Below are 18095 nucleotides of genomic sequence, written 5' to 3' on the forward strand. Positions count from 1 at the left end.
AGATTTGTAAAAATCTCGATTTTTTTTTTGCACGATTAAAATACTTACTCTATACTTCGTATATACGAGAAAGTAAAAAAAAAAAGAATTGCACTCCAAGTTAATGACAAACAATATCTGTATAATATTTCGGAATACTAGTACTTTAAAAATTCATATTAGTATTTTTTGAGAAATCGGAAATAGCGTAAATTACTACTTCCAGTCAACGGAAATTACTCAAATTTGCTAGAAGGCAGAGAATTAGATCTTTTACTTACATGTGAAATTTCATTTATCTATCTAAAATAGTAAGTTATAGGCTTTTGAAAAATTGAAAGTAGAATAAGTCCCATTTCCGGTTACCGGAAATCGCTGAAAAGTTGAAACCGAACTACAAATCTGATATAAAACTCCCGGTTTATTTTTTAGTTGTGTCATGTAGGACTGACATGATGTGGACGGTTTAAGATTACCTGCCAGCGTCAGTGCCATGTTGGCACCAAACAACAGAGTCCAGCACATCATGTTGACGGAAGTACCTAGAGAACACAACAACATCAGTTAGAGAACACAACATCATCAGCTAGAGAATACAACAACATCAGTTAGAGAATACAACAACATCAGTTAGAGAATACAACAACATCAGTTAGAGAACACAACATCATCAGCTAGAGAATACAACAACATCAGTTAGAGAACACAACATCAGTTAGAGAATACAACAACATCAGTTAGAGAATACAACAACATCAGTTAGAGAATACAACAACATCAGTTAGAGAACACAACAACATCAGCTAGAGAACACAACAACATCAGTTAGAGAACACAACAACAAACAGAATAACTTCAGGAAAAATGACGTCATTTTAGGGAGGTCGGGGTCTGACTTGTTGTGACGTCATGCGGCAATGTGGAAAGGGTAGGTAAAATGATTTTAAAAATTGTCCCGTCGTTTCCATTGTAAAAGAATTAATGGCAACACTAAAGCACACTTCTCAAAAACCTAAAACCTTCACAACCTACTGATACAAACCTATACAAACTTACTTATTTACAAAACCTACACAAAAACATAGAAACTACTCAAATAACAAAACCTACAAACCTGCAAACTAATACAAACCAAGAAGCTGACACAAAAGCTATCATCATGCAACAAACAAGCAAACCTACCTTCTCTATCATACCTTGTGTTGGCTGATTCACAAAGCGCCAAGTTAAAAACATGGCGGACGGTGAAGTGTTTTTGTAGAGATAAACTTTACTGACCAATCAAATCTTGGGTCACTGATAAAAGGTCACCGATAAAAGGTCACCTTATCAAACACCAAGGGGCATTAATCAGCTCTTCAATTGTTTTCAAATTTTGCCCAACTCTTGGGAGCGGCCTACAAACTGGTTAATGGGCTCTGGCCTACAAACTGGTTAATGGGCTCTGGCCTACAAACTGGTTAATGGGCTCTGGCCTACAAACTGGTTAATGGGCTCTGGCTTACAAACTGGTTAATGGGCTCTGGCTTACAAACTGGTTAATGGGCTCTGGCCTTCAAACTGGTTAATGGGCTCTGGCCTACAAACTGGTTAATGGGCTCTGGCCTACAAACTGTTTTCGCCTTTCCCAAGATCACGTAATAATGGGGTTTTTTTTTACTTTCTCGTATAGAAAAAGTCTTGTAATCGTGAAAAAAAAAATCGAGATTTTTACAAATCTCGACGTTTTACACCTCACTGATACGGAAAAATATAATTTTGCGATCTTGTCCGTATGTCTGTGTGTCTGTATGTCTGTGTAAACCGTTACAGCTAGGTTGATGAAATTTCATATATAAGTAGATCCTGATCAACTTTTGAGCGATTTCCGATAACCGGAAATGGTACTTTTTCTACTTTGAATTTTTCAAAAGCCTATAACTTGAGTACTATTTCAGATAGATAAATGAAATTTCACATGTAAGTAAAAGATCTAATTATCTGCCTTCTGTCAAATTTTGAGTAATTTCCGTTTACCGGAAGTACTAATTTATGCTATTTTCGATTTCTCAAAAATTCGCATGTAAATTTATAAAGTACTAATAATACTGCGCACTATTATGCACATTTTGTTTTGGCGTTCGCTTGGTGCGCAATTCTTTTTTTCTAGGAGATTCTATTCTATTTTTAAAACTAAGTAATTAAAAATCATGTCTATATTTCAAGTTATATAAGAATATTCGAGAAAGTTTAGGGGAGATCACTCCCGGTTTATTTTACTTTTAATTTGGAATGAGACAATCTTTGTTTAACTTTGCTACTGTTTAAATTAATGACTTAATTACTTATTGCCGACAGTAGCGGATTAGAGGAGGGGATGGGGGGGGGGGCTGAGAGAGCTGCAGTCAGGGGTCCCCGATTTTTGGGGCCTAAATTTACTGCTTAATTGTTGGTTTTCACTATAAGGTAAAATTTTAATGTTGCATAACAAGCTTCAATTTGTTTACAAAATATCAACCACGTGCACACACTTAAGTATAAATACCACCTGTCATCATCTCCTACCAAGACATTTTAATATAAAGCCGACGCTCTCTAAAATAACATATGCCGGACCAGCGTTCGCTTATGACAATAAAATGAGTTTTTTAGCGTTACAAAACACAAACAGCAGCCGAACTGCAGTAGCGTAGCGAGGGGGGGGGGGGGCGGGGGGCGGGGACACATATGTCCCCGGGCGCCGACCTTAGGGGGCGCCAAAATGGGTTGGAAAAATAAATGGAAAGGTTGAGGGGGGTGCAAATCGAAAGTTTGAGGGGGGGGGGGGGGTGCAAATGGAAATCTCGAGGGGGGTGCAAATCGAAATCTCGAGGGGGGGGGGTGCAAATCGAAAAGTTTGTCCCCGGGCGCCGGGAAGGGTCGCTACGCCTCTGCCGAACTGTGATTAACTACTGACCCATCTTTTTAAAAAAACACCCAGCAATTAAAAGTTATTTCGTCAGACCACATCAGATCGCGTTAAGCGGTGGTAAGAAAATATACAGAAAATAATACTGTAAATTAGTTCTCACTTGGGGTCCACGACAAATTCCCGAATGGACACTTGCCCGATTGCGACAAATGCTCCAATGGACACTTCCCCGAATACGACAAATGCCCGAATATATATATATATATATATATATATATATATATATATATATATATATATATATATATATATATATATATATATATATATATATATATATATATATATATATATATATATATATATATATATATATATATATATATATATATATATATATATAGGGGCCCTCGAAAAAAAATTTCAACCAGGGGCCCCGCTCAAGCTTTATCCGCCCCTGATTGCCGGGTCGGCTTTCGTCCAATTAACCACCACGGTATTCAAGGGTTACTTTTAAATTGTTTTCACCCATTCGAAGGGGTGGGGCTCCTCAAACTTCCGAATGAGGGTGGGGGAGGGGAGACTCTTAAAAGTTCGAGAGGGGGGGTCTCTTCAAACTTCCATAAGACTGCCGGGGGGGGGGGGAGCACTTGAAACGCTCGGTGACCATGTACACGAGTCAAAGTATATTTTTTCTATATAGATTAAAGTATAAAAGTATAATTTGGGGGGAGGGATGCTGTTAATTTTTGATTGATGACTTGGGTGAGGGGAGGAGAGGGGGAGAGGGAGGGGCTGCGTTAGATCATTAGAGCGTGAGGCCTGGGGCTGACTGATGTGACGTCACAGGTAGGCTGTTGGGAGCGTTAAACGAGAAAAGCGTCAGAGAAGCAGATACACAGAGGGAGAGAGAGGGTCGCAGATAAGGGGCAAAGATACAAGGACACAGATACAAGGACATAGATAGGACAGATACAAGGACCCAGATACAAGGACATAGATAGGACACTACAATGCTGATCTTAGGAAATGTCTGCGTGTGGTTGGCTCTGATATACCCAATCCTTGGGCAAATGGTAACTTCACATTTTTCATTGTACCATCATGTCAAATGGTAACTTCACATTTTTCATTGTAACATCATGTCAAATGGTAAATTCACATTTTTCTTTGTACCATCATGTCAAATGGTAACTTCACATTTTTCATTGTAACATCATGTCAAATGGTAACTTCACATTTTTCTTTATACCATCACGTCAAATGGTAACTTCACATTTTTCTTTGTACCATCATGTATCCTTTCACTTTTTTATGGCTTGTCTGTTGTTTTGTATTGCCACTGTATAGCTATACTCAACCTATACTAAATTCAAGACATATCCTCTATTTATTTCCGTTTCTAATAGAATAACGGTGCAGGCAACTTTGGTGCAACTTATTCCAACTTCAATCCACTTGGTGGATCCTATTCCAACTTCAATCCACTTGGTGGAAGTAATTCCAACTTCAATCCATTTGGTGGATCTTATTCCAACATCAATCCACTTGGTGGATCTTATTCCAACTTCAATCCACTTGGTGGAAGTAATTCCAACTTCAATCTATTTGGTGGAACTTATCCCAAGTACAGTCCATTCGGTAGGATATTTTTATCTACAAGGATAAGAAAATCGGTTGTGTGTTGTGTTGTTTTCTGTGTTAAGTTCTAAGCTTTTTATTGGGCTGAGGTCTTAACATTTTGTGTTTTAAGGTCTAAACTTTGGCTCCAAGAGCGGATCACTTGCTTATCCAGTACAGTATAAAGGTATTTAACATAACGTTTTACCTGTATCCAGTCGTTTGTGTCTTACCTGTAGCCAGTTAACTGTGTATTACTTGTAGCCAGTTACCTGTGTCTTGCCTGTAGCCAGTTACCTGTGGCTTACTTGTAGCCAGTTACCTGTGTCTTACTTGTAGCCAGTTACATGTGTCTTACTTGTAGCCAGTTACCTGCGTGTTACCTGTACTTTCAGATGACTTAAAGCTATCTGGCAGAGCCGTGTTTGCTACCTCAGACTACGGGCCAACAGGTCCTAGTTACGGGCCAACAGGTCCTAGTTACGGGCCATCATCAACTGGCCAAAAAGCAGGGCCAGCATATGGAGCCAAGACTTACAGCAACGGGCTTGCAGTCACCATCTCACAGGTATATCAGTTCACGTCGTACGCAGAGGCGGATTAAACTTGGGCGGGGCCCCCGGCTGAAAATTTTTTGGGGGCCCCCATATATATATATATATATATATATATATATATATATATATATATATATATATATATATATATATATATATATATATATAAGTGGGCTGATAGTGTGTCAGTCCTTCCTTCCTTCCGTCATCGCTATAGATTTTGGAACTATAAAAGTAATCATCGCACCATGCGGTGCTTTTCAGTGCATCGGATTGGCTTATTGTTTATATAACGACTTAAATGTATTTTATAGTTGCCACTGTTTTTACTCTTTCGCATAACGTCAAGAAAATATTAAATACACGCACACTGCTAAAACATATCAAAAGGATCAATTTCAAATATCATTTTCGTTTAGATTCTCAGAAAAAGTGGATACATTTTTATAACAGGAGGGTCCTAAAATGCTAATTAATTCAATTTTTTTTTTGGCAAGGGAGGTAATTGAAAAAAAATAAAGCCAACTCAATCTCAATAATTTAAGTTGATTTTTTTATTACTACCGCATTGATTATTATATGTTAAGGTTCAAAATTAAAATAGAAAAATGTTAAGATTATTTATATTGTTTTCTAATAAGTCTATGATCTCTCAAAATCAATGGTTTTTTTTTGTTTTTGTTTTTCGGTGTTATTAAAACAGATGGTGAAATTAGACTTATAGAAAATGCTGGAAAGGCTCTCTCTGGGCGCGGACGCATGGGAAAGCGTGATTTTAATATTTCAATATTCAACTCACTCTCAATAATTTAAGTTGATTTTTTTATTACTACCGCATTACAGTTTGTCCCCGGGCGCCGGAAAGGGTCGCTACGCCTCTGAGGGGTGACACCCGCCCTCGCCACTGGGATCTATTTATGTGACTTAAATTTTTAAGGCTGGAAAGGCTCTCTTTGGGCGTAAACTCCTAGGAAAGCTTGTTGTTCGGTGGTGATTCTAATGTTGTGGTTGTGTTGTGGTTGTGTTGTGGTTGTGTTGTGATTGTGTTGTGTTGTGGTTGTGTTGTGTTGTGGTTGTGTTGTGTTGTGGTTGTGTTGTGCTTGTGCTGTGGTTGTGATGCGGTTGTGTTGTGGTTGTGTTGTGGTTGTGGTTGTGATGCGGTTGTGTTGCGGTTGTGTTGCAGTTGTGTTGCGGTTGTGTTGTGGTTGTGTTGTGGTTGTGTTGTGGTTATGTTGTGTTGTGGTTGTGTTTTGTTTGTGTTGTGTTTGTGTTGTTTTTTTTTATGTTTTGTTCTGCTCTCAAGTTGGTACATTTAAAAAAGATTTACCGTGGCGGAGCACAGGTATGCAGCTAATATATATATATATATATATATATATATATATATATATATATATATATATATATATATATATATATATATATATATATATATATATATATACAAGCCGGCTGGTAGTGTGTCAGTCCTTCCGTCATAAAATGTTCACTGCTGCTTTTTGTGGTATTTTTTTAAACTCTAAAATCAACTCATTTTATTGACATAAACTAACGAACGCTGGTCCGGACTATGTTATATTATGGATTATCAGCTTAATGTAAACAACGTCTGAGTAGGAGGTGATGACAAGTGTGTGCACGTGTTTGATATTTTGAAAAAAAAATGAGAAGAAAAATGTGATTTTTGCATTAAAAATTATTTTTATAGAAAAAAAACGACTAAGTTATAAAGTGAAATTTACTATGGTTTGTAAGTGAAAATTTGGGGGCCCCTGACTCCAGTCCCGTCAGGCCCCCCCCCTCCCTTAATCCGCCACTGGTTGGACGACATTAAGCAGTATTACTCACAAGACGCTAGATGACGACATGGTATTCAACACACTAACGGCTATGTTCTGACATCACCTCATTTAGGAAGGTCGAGGTGGATATCTGTTCGGAGAATCTGCTAAAGGTCAAGGCCTTTCAATGAACCTACAGATCCAGAGCTCACGTGGCGGATCCTACTACATCGCGCTGACGTCATTGGCTAGAGCCCGCGACGGCTGCAACCAGGACACCCTGGGGAGCTTGTTAATTAAGTATGTTAATTAAGCAACTGATTTATTAAATCAGTTTATTTAACAAGCCATTGTTTGAATGAAAATAGCCGCTTTACATTACAATTTGCCGCATTTTTCTGGACTTTTAGCTCGTCTTGTCTGAGACTTTGTTTCTTGCTGATGTATAGTATTAGTGGAGGGGTTTCATCCGATATTAATCACGTGTCAACATGCTGTGAGCTCTATGACCCTAACAATCTGCTTTTCTTTCTCGATTGGCTTCCATAGCATCTATCCATCCAAGAAGAATTTGCAAGGCAGTAGTTGTTTGATTTTAGGATGGATCGCTGTCAAGACTCATCAGCCCATCAATATGCACATAATGATTTGCCCTAAGCCCAACCAAGATATTAACATAATCATTAGCCCAATCAAGATATTAACATAATCACTAGCCCAACCAAGATATTAACATAAACATTAGCCCAACCAAGATATTAACATAATCATTAGCCCAACCAAGATATTAACATAAACATTAGCTCAACCAAGATATTAACATAAACATTAGCCCAACCACGATATTAACATAATCATTAGCCCCAACAGAATATTAACATAATCATTAGACCCAACAGAATATTAACATAATCATTAGCCCAACCAAGATATTAACATAATTATTTGCCCCAACAGAATATTAACATAATCATTAGCCCCAACAGAATATTAACATAATCATTAGCCCAACCAAGACATTAGCCCCAACAGAATATTAACATAATCATTAGCCCCATCAGAATATTAACATAATCATTAGCCCCAACAGAATATTAACATAATCATTAGCCCCAACAGAATATTAACATAATCATTAGCCCCAACAGAACATTAACATAATCATTAGCCCCAACAGAATATTAACATAATCATTAGCCCCAACAGAATATTAACATAAACATTAGCCCAACCAAGACATTAGCCCCAACAGAATATTAACATAATCATTAGCCCCATCAGAATATTAACATAATCATTAGCCCCAACAGAATATTAACATAATCATTAGCCCCAACAGAACATTAACATAATCATTAGCCCCAACAGAATATTAACATAATCATTAGCCCAACCAAGACATTAGCCCCAACAGAATAGTAACATAATCATTAGCCCCAACAGAATATTAACATAATCATTAGCCCCAACAGAATAGTAACATAATCATTAGCCCCAACAGAATAGTAACATAATCATTTGCCCCAACAGAATAGTAACATAATCATTAGCCCCAACAGAATAGTAACATAATCATTAGCCCCAACAGAATAGTAACATAATCATTAGCCCCAACAGAATATTAACATAATCATTAGCCCCAACAGAATATTAACATAATCATTAGCCCCAACAGAATATTAACATAATCATTAGCCCCAACAGAATATTAACATAATAATTAGCCCAATCAAGATATTAACATAATTATTTGCCTTTAGTCCCAGCACCGTCTTCAGCTTCTATGGGGGATATCGAAATCCCGAGTTGCCAGATGGTGTCCTTGATCTTGTAGAGCTGAGCCCTAACGTCCAGAAGACAATCGTGATTGACAGAATTCCGGGGGTCGATAAGATCCAGGATTTAGCTGGTAGAGGTGTTGCTGTAAGTGACAGACGTGATGTGTGGTTGTAAGTGACAGACGTGATGTGTGGTTGTAAGTGGTAGGCGTGGTGTGTGGTGGACGTGATGTGTGGCTGTAAGTGGTAGGCGTGGTGTGTGGCTGTAAGTATTAGACATGATGTGTGGTTGTAAGTGGTAGGCGTGGTGTGTGGTGGACGTGATGTGTGGCTGTAAGTGGTAGGCGTGGTGTGTGGCTGTAAGTGGCTGTAAGTATTAGACATGATGTGTGGTTGTAAGTGGTAGGCGTGGTGTGTGGTGGACGTGATGTGTGGCTGTAAGTGGTAGGCGTAGTGTGTGGTGGACGTGATGTGTGGCTGTAAGTGGTAGGCGTGGTGTGTGGTGGACGTGGTGTGTGGTTGTAAGTGGTAGGCGTGGTGTGTGGTAGACGTGATGTGTGGTTGTAAGTGACAGACGTGATGTGTGATTGTAAGTGGTAGGCGTGGTGTGTGGCTGTAAGTATTAGACATGATGTGTGGTTGTAAGTGGTAGGCGTGGTGTGTGGTAGACGTGATGTGTGGCTGTAAGTGGTAGGCGTGGTGTGTGGCTGTAAGTATTAGACATGATGTGTGGCTGTAAGTGGTAGGCGTGGTGTGTGGTGGACGTGATGTGTGGCTGTAAGTATTAGACATGATGTGTGGTTGTAAGTGGTAGGCGTGATGTGTGGCTGTAAGTGGTAGGCGTGGTGTGTGGTGGACGTGATGTGTGGCTGTGGTAGACGTGACATAATGTGGAGATGTTTGGTGACGTCATGTGGCTATGCTAATTATACTGTTGTGACGTCAGATTTGTGCAGCAGACGGACGGGAAGGCGGGAAAGAGCCGTGCAGTGGTCTGATTGTTGCCTGTGTCGGCCTGGCCTACAGCAAGGATGACGTCAGCTTGGGCCCTTTACAGGTGAGACATTGGACGCAATGACCCCAGAGGTTGATCTAAGGTAGTGGACCTAGTGACCCCAGAGGTTGATCTTGGGTAGTGGACCTAGTGACTCCATAGGTTGATCTTGGGTAGTGGACCTAGTGACCCCAGAGGTTGATCTAAGATAGTGGACCTAGTGACCCCAGAGGTTGATCTAAGATAGTGGACCTAGTGACCCCAGAGGTTGATCTTGGGTAGTGGACCTAGTGACCCCAGAGGTTGATCTAAGATAGTGGACCTAGTGACCCCAGAGGTTGATCTTGGGTAGTGGACCTAGTGACTCCAGAGGTTGATCTAAGATAGTGGACCTAGTGACCCCAGAGGTTGATCTAAGATAGTGGACCTAGTGACTCCAGAGGTTGATCTTGGGTAGTGGACCTAGTGACTCCATAGGTTGATCTTGGGTAGTGGACCTAGTGATCCAAGAGGTTGATTGAAGGTAGTGGACCAACTGAGGTTAATTTCTTAATGTTTTTCTCTTTTTGTCGTATTTCAGCAACCACAGTACCAAACGTCCCAGCCCTACCAACCCACCAACCCGTCCCAGCCCTACCAACCCACCAACCCGTCCCAGCCCTACCAACCCACCAACTCTGGACAAGCTCAAGACTACAACAATCAACAAGGCTATAAGTAATTTTTAAATTGAATTTACACACAAACACACATATTTATTATCGGACTTTATATATATATATATATATATATATATATATATATATATATATATATATATATATATATATATATATATATATATATATATATATCAGTAGCGTAGCGAGGGGGGGGGGGCGAGGGGGGGGGCGGGGGGGGGGGGGGGGGGACATAGGTCCCCGGGCGCCGACCTTAGGGGGCGCTAAAATGGGTTGGAAAAATAAATTGAAAGGTTGGGGGGGGGGCAAATCGAAAGTTTGAGGGGGGGGGGGGGTACAAATCGAAATCTTGAGGGGGGTGTGCAAATCGAAAAGTTTGTCCCCGGGAAGGGTCGCTACGCCTCTGATATATATATTCCTACCTTATGCATACAATTATGCAGGCCGACCAGGACAAAAGCTCAAAGAAGTGGGGGTGGGGCATACATGTTTGTCACTATCCCATCTCTTCCCATCCTCCTGTTATTTCTACTGATCACAAAATTATTTCCATCTAAGTCCATCCCGCCCACCCACCACTTCCCCAAGAGTGCCACGTTATTCATAGAGGACCTCTTGGTATCACCAGACCCACCCCATAAGAGGACCCCACCCCATCAGACGACCCCACCCCACAAGACGACCCCACCCCACAAGACGACTACACCCCATCAGACGACCCCACCCCACAAGACGACCCCACCCCATAAGACAACCCCATCAACTGTACATGTAAGCCTCGACAAAGGGTAACTATAGCAACGTTCACGAACAAAAAAGAAATTTAAAATGTTGAACTAAATCAAAGTACAACAACACACCACATACAACACACAAGAAGATAGTCCCCTATACAGCAATAACTAACAACACGCCATGAAACATAAGACGAGACCACACACTAAACAATATAAATAATAACATCAAAATATAAACAAGACACACAAAGCAACCATAGCCAATTTTAATAAAATACTTTAAAAAAACTTTTTTTTAAAAACACGTTTTTCTTGTGGACTAAAAAGTAGAAAATAAATGTTTCTTCCGACTGCTCGTAGATTTTGTGCTTCCTCGAGCTGTGCAGGTTCTTGTGATGACTGTTCATACATTTGAGGACAAAAAACGTGGGTACGTTCACCATCAAATTTCTCGACCCATCTGCCCAACCCACGTTTTTTGTCATCACAAGAACCTGCACAGCTCGAGGAAGCACAAAATCTACGAGCAGTCATTGGTAGATCCCCTAGGGTCGGAAGAAAAAATTATTTTCTACTTTTTAGTCCACAAGAAAAACGTGTTTTTTTTAAAAAGTTTTTTTTAAGTATTTTATTTTCTCCTTTTTAGTCCGTTGCTACACATGAAAAACGTGGTTTTTAAAAAGTTTTTTATATAGTTTATTTTCTACTTTATCTAATGACTTGATTAAGTATGACTTGACTAAGTGTTTTTAAATACACGGACTAAAAATCTTGAGCGACCGATACGCTTTAAACAGAGAAGGGGCGTAATTAAATTAAGCTAATTTAGATCTCTAATTGCTAGTTTTTTATGATTGCATCTGAAATTGTTAGGCGATGACATTTGATGACACGAATTTTGGAAATTTGATGGTGAACGTACCCACGTTTTTTGTCATCAAATGCCGTGACCAGGATTCGAACATGGGTTGTCGCGGCCACAACGCGAAGTACTAACCACTATACAATCACGGCCAGCGCGCTCACATCGATTGGGGCCGAGGTAACTGTGTCAATAGGCCTCCAGTCTTGTCGGTATCTTTAAAAATCATGTCCTCAATTTTAGGGTCCTTGGGGCGTAATTTAATTAAGCTAATTTAGGTCTCTAATTGCTAGTTTTTATGATTGCATCTGAAATTGTTATGCGAAAATAGCCTGCATGCCGAATTTCAGATCTCAAGAGCAATCAGAAGTGGGCTAATTTTCGTTGTCAATTTTAACAACAAACCCACAAACAAACGCGAAGCTGAGTTAAGAAAAATGTGTTTAAAAAAAAATCAAAATCATAACCCGCGCCATAATAGCGGAATACTTAACTAAAACAATCCTCAAGAGGAAACAATAATAATAATAATAATAATAATAATAATAATAATAATAATAATAATAATAATAATAATAATAATAATAATAATAATAATAATAATAATAATAATAATAATAATAATAATAATAATGAAATAGCTCTCCAGCTCCTTACATAAAAATGCTCTGTTTCAGCGGCAACACGCAAACTTCTGGAAGCGGTAACTATGGCGACGAGGGAGTGGACACATACGATGCCTCGAGCGGACCAATCAAAATGGACTATGAGCCCAACAAGATCCAGAGACCGGCGGCCAACAATGGGCCGGTCATATATGGGACTCGACGTTGACCGATCTCAACATGGAACTTAACGTTGACCGACCATAACGTCTCTTCAAAATCATGAATAAATTTGTTTGCTTTGATTTTTTTTTCTTAGTATACTAAAATTTACCGAATGTCTGCAAGTTATTATATATATATATATATATATATATATATATATATATATATATATATATATATATATATATATATATATATATATATGGTCTCAGTCACAAACCGTCTATCTAAAAAAATTCAATATTCTGTATTTTAATGTCTGAAAATATTATAGAAATCTGGTGAGTGATTATCGAGATATAATCATTGGAACAACACGGCTATTAATATTTCTGGTGAACGGAAGAAAAATTACAAGAAAAAATACCCAGAAAAAAAATCAGTTTTTGCTAGGAAAAAAGTCACAGAAAAAAGTCACTAAGTAATTTTTTTTTAGATTTTCGAGAACCAAACTGTTCTGTTTGCATTTTTATTAGACTAACACAATGCTTTGAAACTCGATCTAAATTCTAGAATTTATTCTAGATCTAAAGATCAATTTTTAAAAATATTATCTAATTTCCATAAACTTGGGCAATAAATATATTTTTTTATTCATTCCTAGCTTTAGAATGAAGATTTATCTCAGTGTTACGAAACGTTTTACAGGGTAGGCTACACATGTTTGTAAAATCCATATATCCTTGTTTAAGACTTATAGAACACCGCGCACACAAAATACATGTTGCACACTAACATTTTCCCTTTAGAGGGAAATGTTGTTCTTACGTTATAGTAATACACTACTTATTAAATAACTATAAATAAATGCATTGGTCACTTTATTATCTATTGAATACCTTTACTAATATTTAGTTATTTAAATAGTGTATTAATTTTTTAAATGATTTTTTTCCATTTTTAGTGCAATATTACATAAAAGCGATTTATTAAAACGCTTTTTATGCATTTTTTTAAGTACTTTTAAAATAAACCGGTAGTGATCTCCCCTAAACTTTCTCGAATATTCTTATATAAAACAACAAGGGGATGGTAACTGGGGATATAGTTATGATTTTTAATCCATTTTAAATACTAAAACTTTTAATAAATTATAGACTACTATTTAAATAACTATAAAGAAAAGCGTGGGTCACTTTAGTATCTATTGGATACCTTTACTAATGTTAAGGAAGACACCCACGCTTTTCTTTATAGTTATTTAAATAGTAGTCTATAATTTATTTTCTACTTTTTAGTGCATCATTACATAAAAGCTTGTTATTAAAACGTTTTTTATGAATTTTTTTTCAGTACTTTACATGTTTTATTTACAATAGAGTTAAATGACTAAAAACCTTTGCGCGCCTACTGATCATCACGTTCAGTAGGCGCGCAATGGTTTTTGAACGCAGCCATTACGTGATGGCACAGCTATTGAATGAAGGTGATGACGCGTGTGGTGTGGTTGGCTAGACATGCCTACTAATTCGGTCCAAATTTTAATTAATCCATAAAAAATTAATTAGGCATCCAATTAAGTCAAATTTAGTTTCAGATTGCATTGTCTTCATGTCTTGACCCACGTGCCAACTGTGAATCGTGTCGGTCAAGTAGAAGTTTCCGAATTTTCACTCCTGCGTTTCCGTCTAGACTGACGACAGACCGACGACAGAGGAAGTGAGTTAAATAAAAGCTTGTAATAACATTAGTAAAGGTATCCAATAGATACTAAAGTGACCCACGCTTTTCTTTATAGTTATTTAAATAGTAGTCTATAATTTATTTTCTACTTTTTAGTGCATCATTACATAAAAGCTTGTTATTAAAACGTTTTTTTATGAATTTTTTTTCAGTACTTTACATGTTTTATCTACAATAGAGTTACATGACTAAAAACCATTGCGCGCCTACTGAATATCACGTTCAGTAGGCGCGCAATGGTTTTTGAACGCAGCCATTACGTGGTCGTGATGGCGCAGCTATTGATGACGCGTGTGGTGTGGTTGGCTAGACATGCCTACTAATTCGGTCCAAATTTTAATTAATTCATAAAAAATCAATTAGGCATCCAATTAAGTCAAATTTAGTTTCAGATTGCATTGTCTTCATGTCTTGACCCACGTGCCAACTGTGAATCGTGTCGGTCAAGTAGAACTGTCCGAATTTTCACTCCTGCGTTTCCGTCTAGACTGACGACAGACTGTCGACAGAGGAAGTGAGTTAAATAAAAGCTTGTAAAAATAGAATAGAATCTCAGTAAAAAACAATTGCGCACCAAGCGAACGCCTAATAAAGGTGTGTATAATAGTGCGCAATATTATTAGTACTTTTAAAATTTACATTAGTTTTTTGAGAAATCGGAAGTAGCGTAAATTACTACTTCCTGTCAACGGAAATTACTCAAAATTTAACAGAAGGTAGAGAATTAGATCTTTTACTTACATGTGAAATTTCATTTATCTATCTGAAATAGTACTCAAGTTATAGGCTTTTAAAAAATTCAAAGTAGGAAAAGTACCACTTCCGGTTATCGGAAATCGCTCAAAAGTTGATACGGATCTACGATTTTGATAAAATACTTATATATGAAATTTCATCAACCTAGCTGTAACGGTACTCAAGTTATCGTGTTTACACACGGACAGACAGACAGACAGACAGACACACACACACACAGACATACGGACAAGATTGCAAAATTATGTTTTTCCGTATCAGTGAGGTGTAAAACGTCGAGATTTGTAAAAATCTCGATTTTTTTTTTTGCACGATTACAATACTTTCTCTATACTACGTATATACGAGAAAGTAAAAAACCAATAGTGTCATGACTAAAAACTATTGCGCACCAAATGAACATGAAAGCGAGCGTATAATAGTAGGACAGCCTACTTTAGTAAATTTTAATTAATTCATAAAAATTAATTAAGCATCCAATAAGTCATATTTGATGTCAACCACCTGCCAAGTTTGAAACGAATCGGTCAGTTAGAAGTGCTCGAAATTACGTTCGCAGTTTCGATCTATGACGGACGACAGACAGAGGAAGCAAGTTATATAAAAGTGTGTAAAAATAAAATTGTGTACTAATTTTCCATATTAGCGTGCTACTACTAACTACTAGATAAAATGTGTGGAAGCTAATACTGTGCAACAAGAGTCTACAAAACATTCTTTTCGAACTCTCCCATCCCTCAAGTGGAATGGTCCCGTCTAAGCTGAGTGTAAGGTGTGAGGGGTGTTTTTGTTCGTGTGTTGGGGGAGGATATGGTTTTTAAACTTTTTTTTTTTTAAACTTGATTACTTTCAATGGATAATTCTTTTTTTTAAAATAAATATAAAACGTCCACGTTCAATAATATAGTGAAGTAGTAACGAGGAATAGTGATGAAAATACACCGTAGTGATTGAAACAATGCGTAAAAGGTATAGAGAAAAAGGTAGGTGTAACAAAGTATAATAGGAGAGGAGAGGACATAGTGGTTTGTGTGAAGTAGTGCAGCCGACGGACCTTTTTCAAATAGGGACTGGATTCACCGGAAAAATGAATCAAATATTAAAGATTAAAAATTTTAGCATTTCACATTAGGGGTTATTCAATTCATTTCAATTTATTCAATAACGGTAACAATAGTAGGCACGGAGGCCTTTTTTCACATTGGCCGTTTTAAAAAAAACAAATAAAGCAACAATTTAATAACATCATTTAAAGAAGCAATTGTGTAGTAACGACATAGCAGTAACATAGCACTAAAAATGTGGAATTCATTTAGGACATCAACACGGAGGCGATAAGGAGGTCCGAGCAAATCGCCTTTTGGGGATGCGTGTAGCTTAGCTAGAGTGGTGGGGACGTCATAATGAATTACCCTTTTAAAAAAAATAACAGGCAAATTGTCGTCATTTCGTTTGTGTGAAGACTGAGTGTAATAATGGTGGGTCAGGCTCTGTAAATGATTAGTTGTTAGTGCAGAAGACATACAGTTTTCCGATGGGAAACTCGGTCGCTTACTATCATACTAAAACTGACTCAATTTTGAACGTTTGTAAATTTATTTATATATATTTGTCCGAGTCAAGAGATCTGAAAATCTGCAGCATATGTAGATTTTTTAAATATCGAGTCAAGAGATCTGAAAATCTGCAGCATATGTAGATTTTTTAAATATCGAGTCAAGAGATCTGAAAATCTGCAGCATATGTAGATTTTTAAATATCGAGTCAAGAGATCTGAAAATCTGCAGCATATGTAGATTTTTTAAATATCGAGACAAGAGATCTGAAAATCTGCAGTATATGTAGATTTTTTAAATATCGAGTCAAGAGATCTGAAAATCTGCAGCATATGTAGATTTTTAAATATCGAGTCAAGAGATCTGAAAATCTGCAGCATATGTAGATTTTTTAAATATCGAGTCAAGAGATCTGAAAATCTGCAGCATATGTAGATTTTTTAAATATCGAGTCAAGAGATCTGAAAATCTGCAGCATATGTAGATTTTTTAAATATCGAGTCAAGAGATCTGAAAATCTGCAGCATATGTAGATTTTTTAAATATCGAGTCAAGAGATCTGAAAATCTGCAGCATATGTAGATTTTTTAAATATCGAGTCAAGAGATCTGAAAATCTGCAGCATATGTAGATTTTTAAATATCGAGTCAAGAGATCTGAAAATCTGCAGCATATGTAGATTTTTTAAATATCGAGTCAAGAGATCTGAAAATCTGCAGCATATGTAGATTTTTAAATATCGAGTCAAGAGATCTGAAAATCTGCAGCATATGTAGATTTTTTAAATATCGAGTCAAGAGATCTGAAAATCTGCAGCATATGTAGATTTTTTAAATATCGAGTCAAGAGATCTGAAAATCTGCAGCATATGTAGATTTTTTAAATATCGAGTCAAGAGATCTGAAAATCTGCAGCATATGTAGATTTTTTAAATATTGAGTCAAGAGATCTGAAAATCTGCAGCATATGTAGATTTTTTAAATATTGAGTCAAGAGATCTGAAAATCTGCAGCATATGTAGATTTTTTAAATATCGAGTCAAGAGATCTGAAAATCTGCAGCATATGTAGATTTTTTAAATATCGAGTCAAGAGATCTGAAAATCTGCAGCATATGTAGATTTTTTAAATATCGAGTCAAGAGATCTGAAAATCTGCAGCATATGTAGATTTTTTAAATATCGAGTCAAGAGATCTGAAAATCTGCAGCATATGTAGATTTTTTAAATATCGAGTCAAGAGATCTGAAAATCTGCAGCATATGTAGATTTTTTTAAATACGTACTTTTGTAGAAAACATCATTCTGATTATAATTAATGTATGAGCAAAATAAATTAAAACCATTAAAAACATTAATGATATTAATGACCCATTCATTCTACCAAAACACCG

General features: G+C 37.2%; 2 protein-coding genes across 6 annotated transcripts in view; one reads left to right on the forward strand and one right to left on the reverse strand.

Annotated features, from left to right (window-relative positions):
- LOC131943904 (neuroglian) overlaps positions 1-1233 on the reverse strand; it is a 36717-nt gene extending 35484 nt beyond the window's left edge. For 2 of the 4 annotated variants that reach the window (XM_059304228.1, XM_059304227.1), the window contains exons 1-2: positions 1176-1233; positions 456-521 (exon numbers count right to left, since the gene is read on the reverse strand). In XM_059304228.1, the coding sequence (XP_059160211.1) occupies positions 456-521; positions 1176-1215 (106 nt within the window). In that variant the 5' untranslated portion in view covers positions 1216-1233. Of the gene's footprint in view, positions 1-455; positions 522-1093 lie in introns of all 4 variants that reach the window. The other 2 variants (XM_059304229.1, XM_059304230.1) reach the window with 2 other exon arrangements.
- Positions 1234-3744: 2511 nt separating this feature from the next.
- LOC131943906 (uncharacterized) lies at positions 3745-12788 on the forward strand. 2 transcript variants are annotated; one of them, XM_059304233.1, is made up of 10 exons: positions 3745-3945; positions 4279-4510; positions 4623-4676; positions 4885-5057; positions 6961-7127; positions 8588-8750; positions 9552-9662; positions 10180-10195; positions 10250-10316; positions 12556-12788. In XM_059304233.1, the coding sequence occupies exons 1-10, from the start codon at positions 3883-3885 to the stop codon at positions 12710-12712; spliced, it is 1203 nt and encodes a 400-aa protein (XP_059160216.1). In that variant the 5' UTR covers positions 3745-3882; the 3' UTR covers positions 12713-12788. The 2 variants fall into 2 exon arrangements, with proteins under 2 accessions (XP_059160216.1, XP_059160215.1); XM_059304232.1 differs by having other exon boundaries at positions 10180-10316.
- Positions 12789-18095: the final 5307 nt, after the last annotated feature.

Source organism: Physella acuta, unplaced genomic scaffold (assembly GCF_028476545.2).
Source record: "Physella acuta isolate Inbredline_101_S28 unplaced genomic scaffold, ASM2847654v3 ptg000473l, whole genome shotgun sequence".
Lineage (NCBI taxonomy): Eukaryota > Metazoa > Mollusca > Gastropoda > Physidae > Physella > Physella acuta.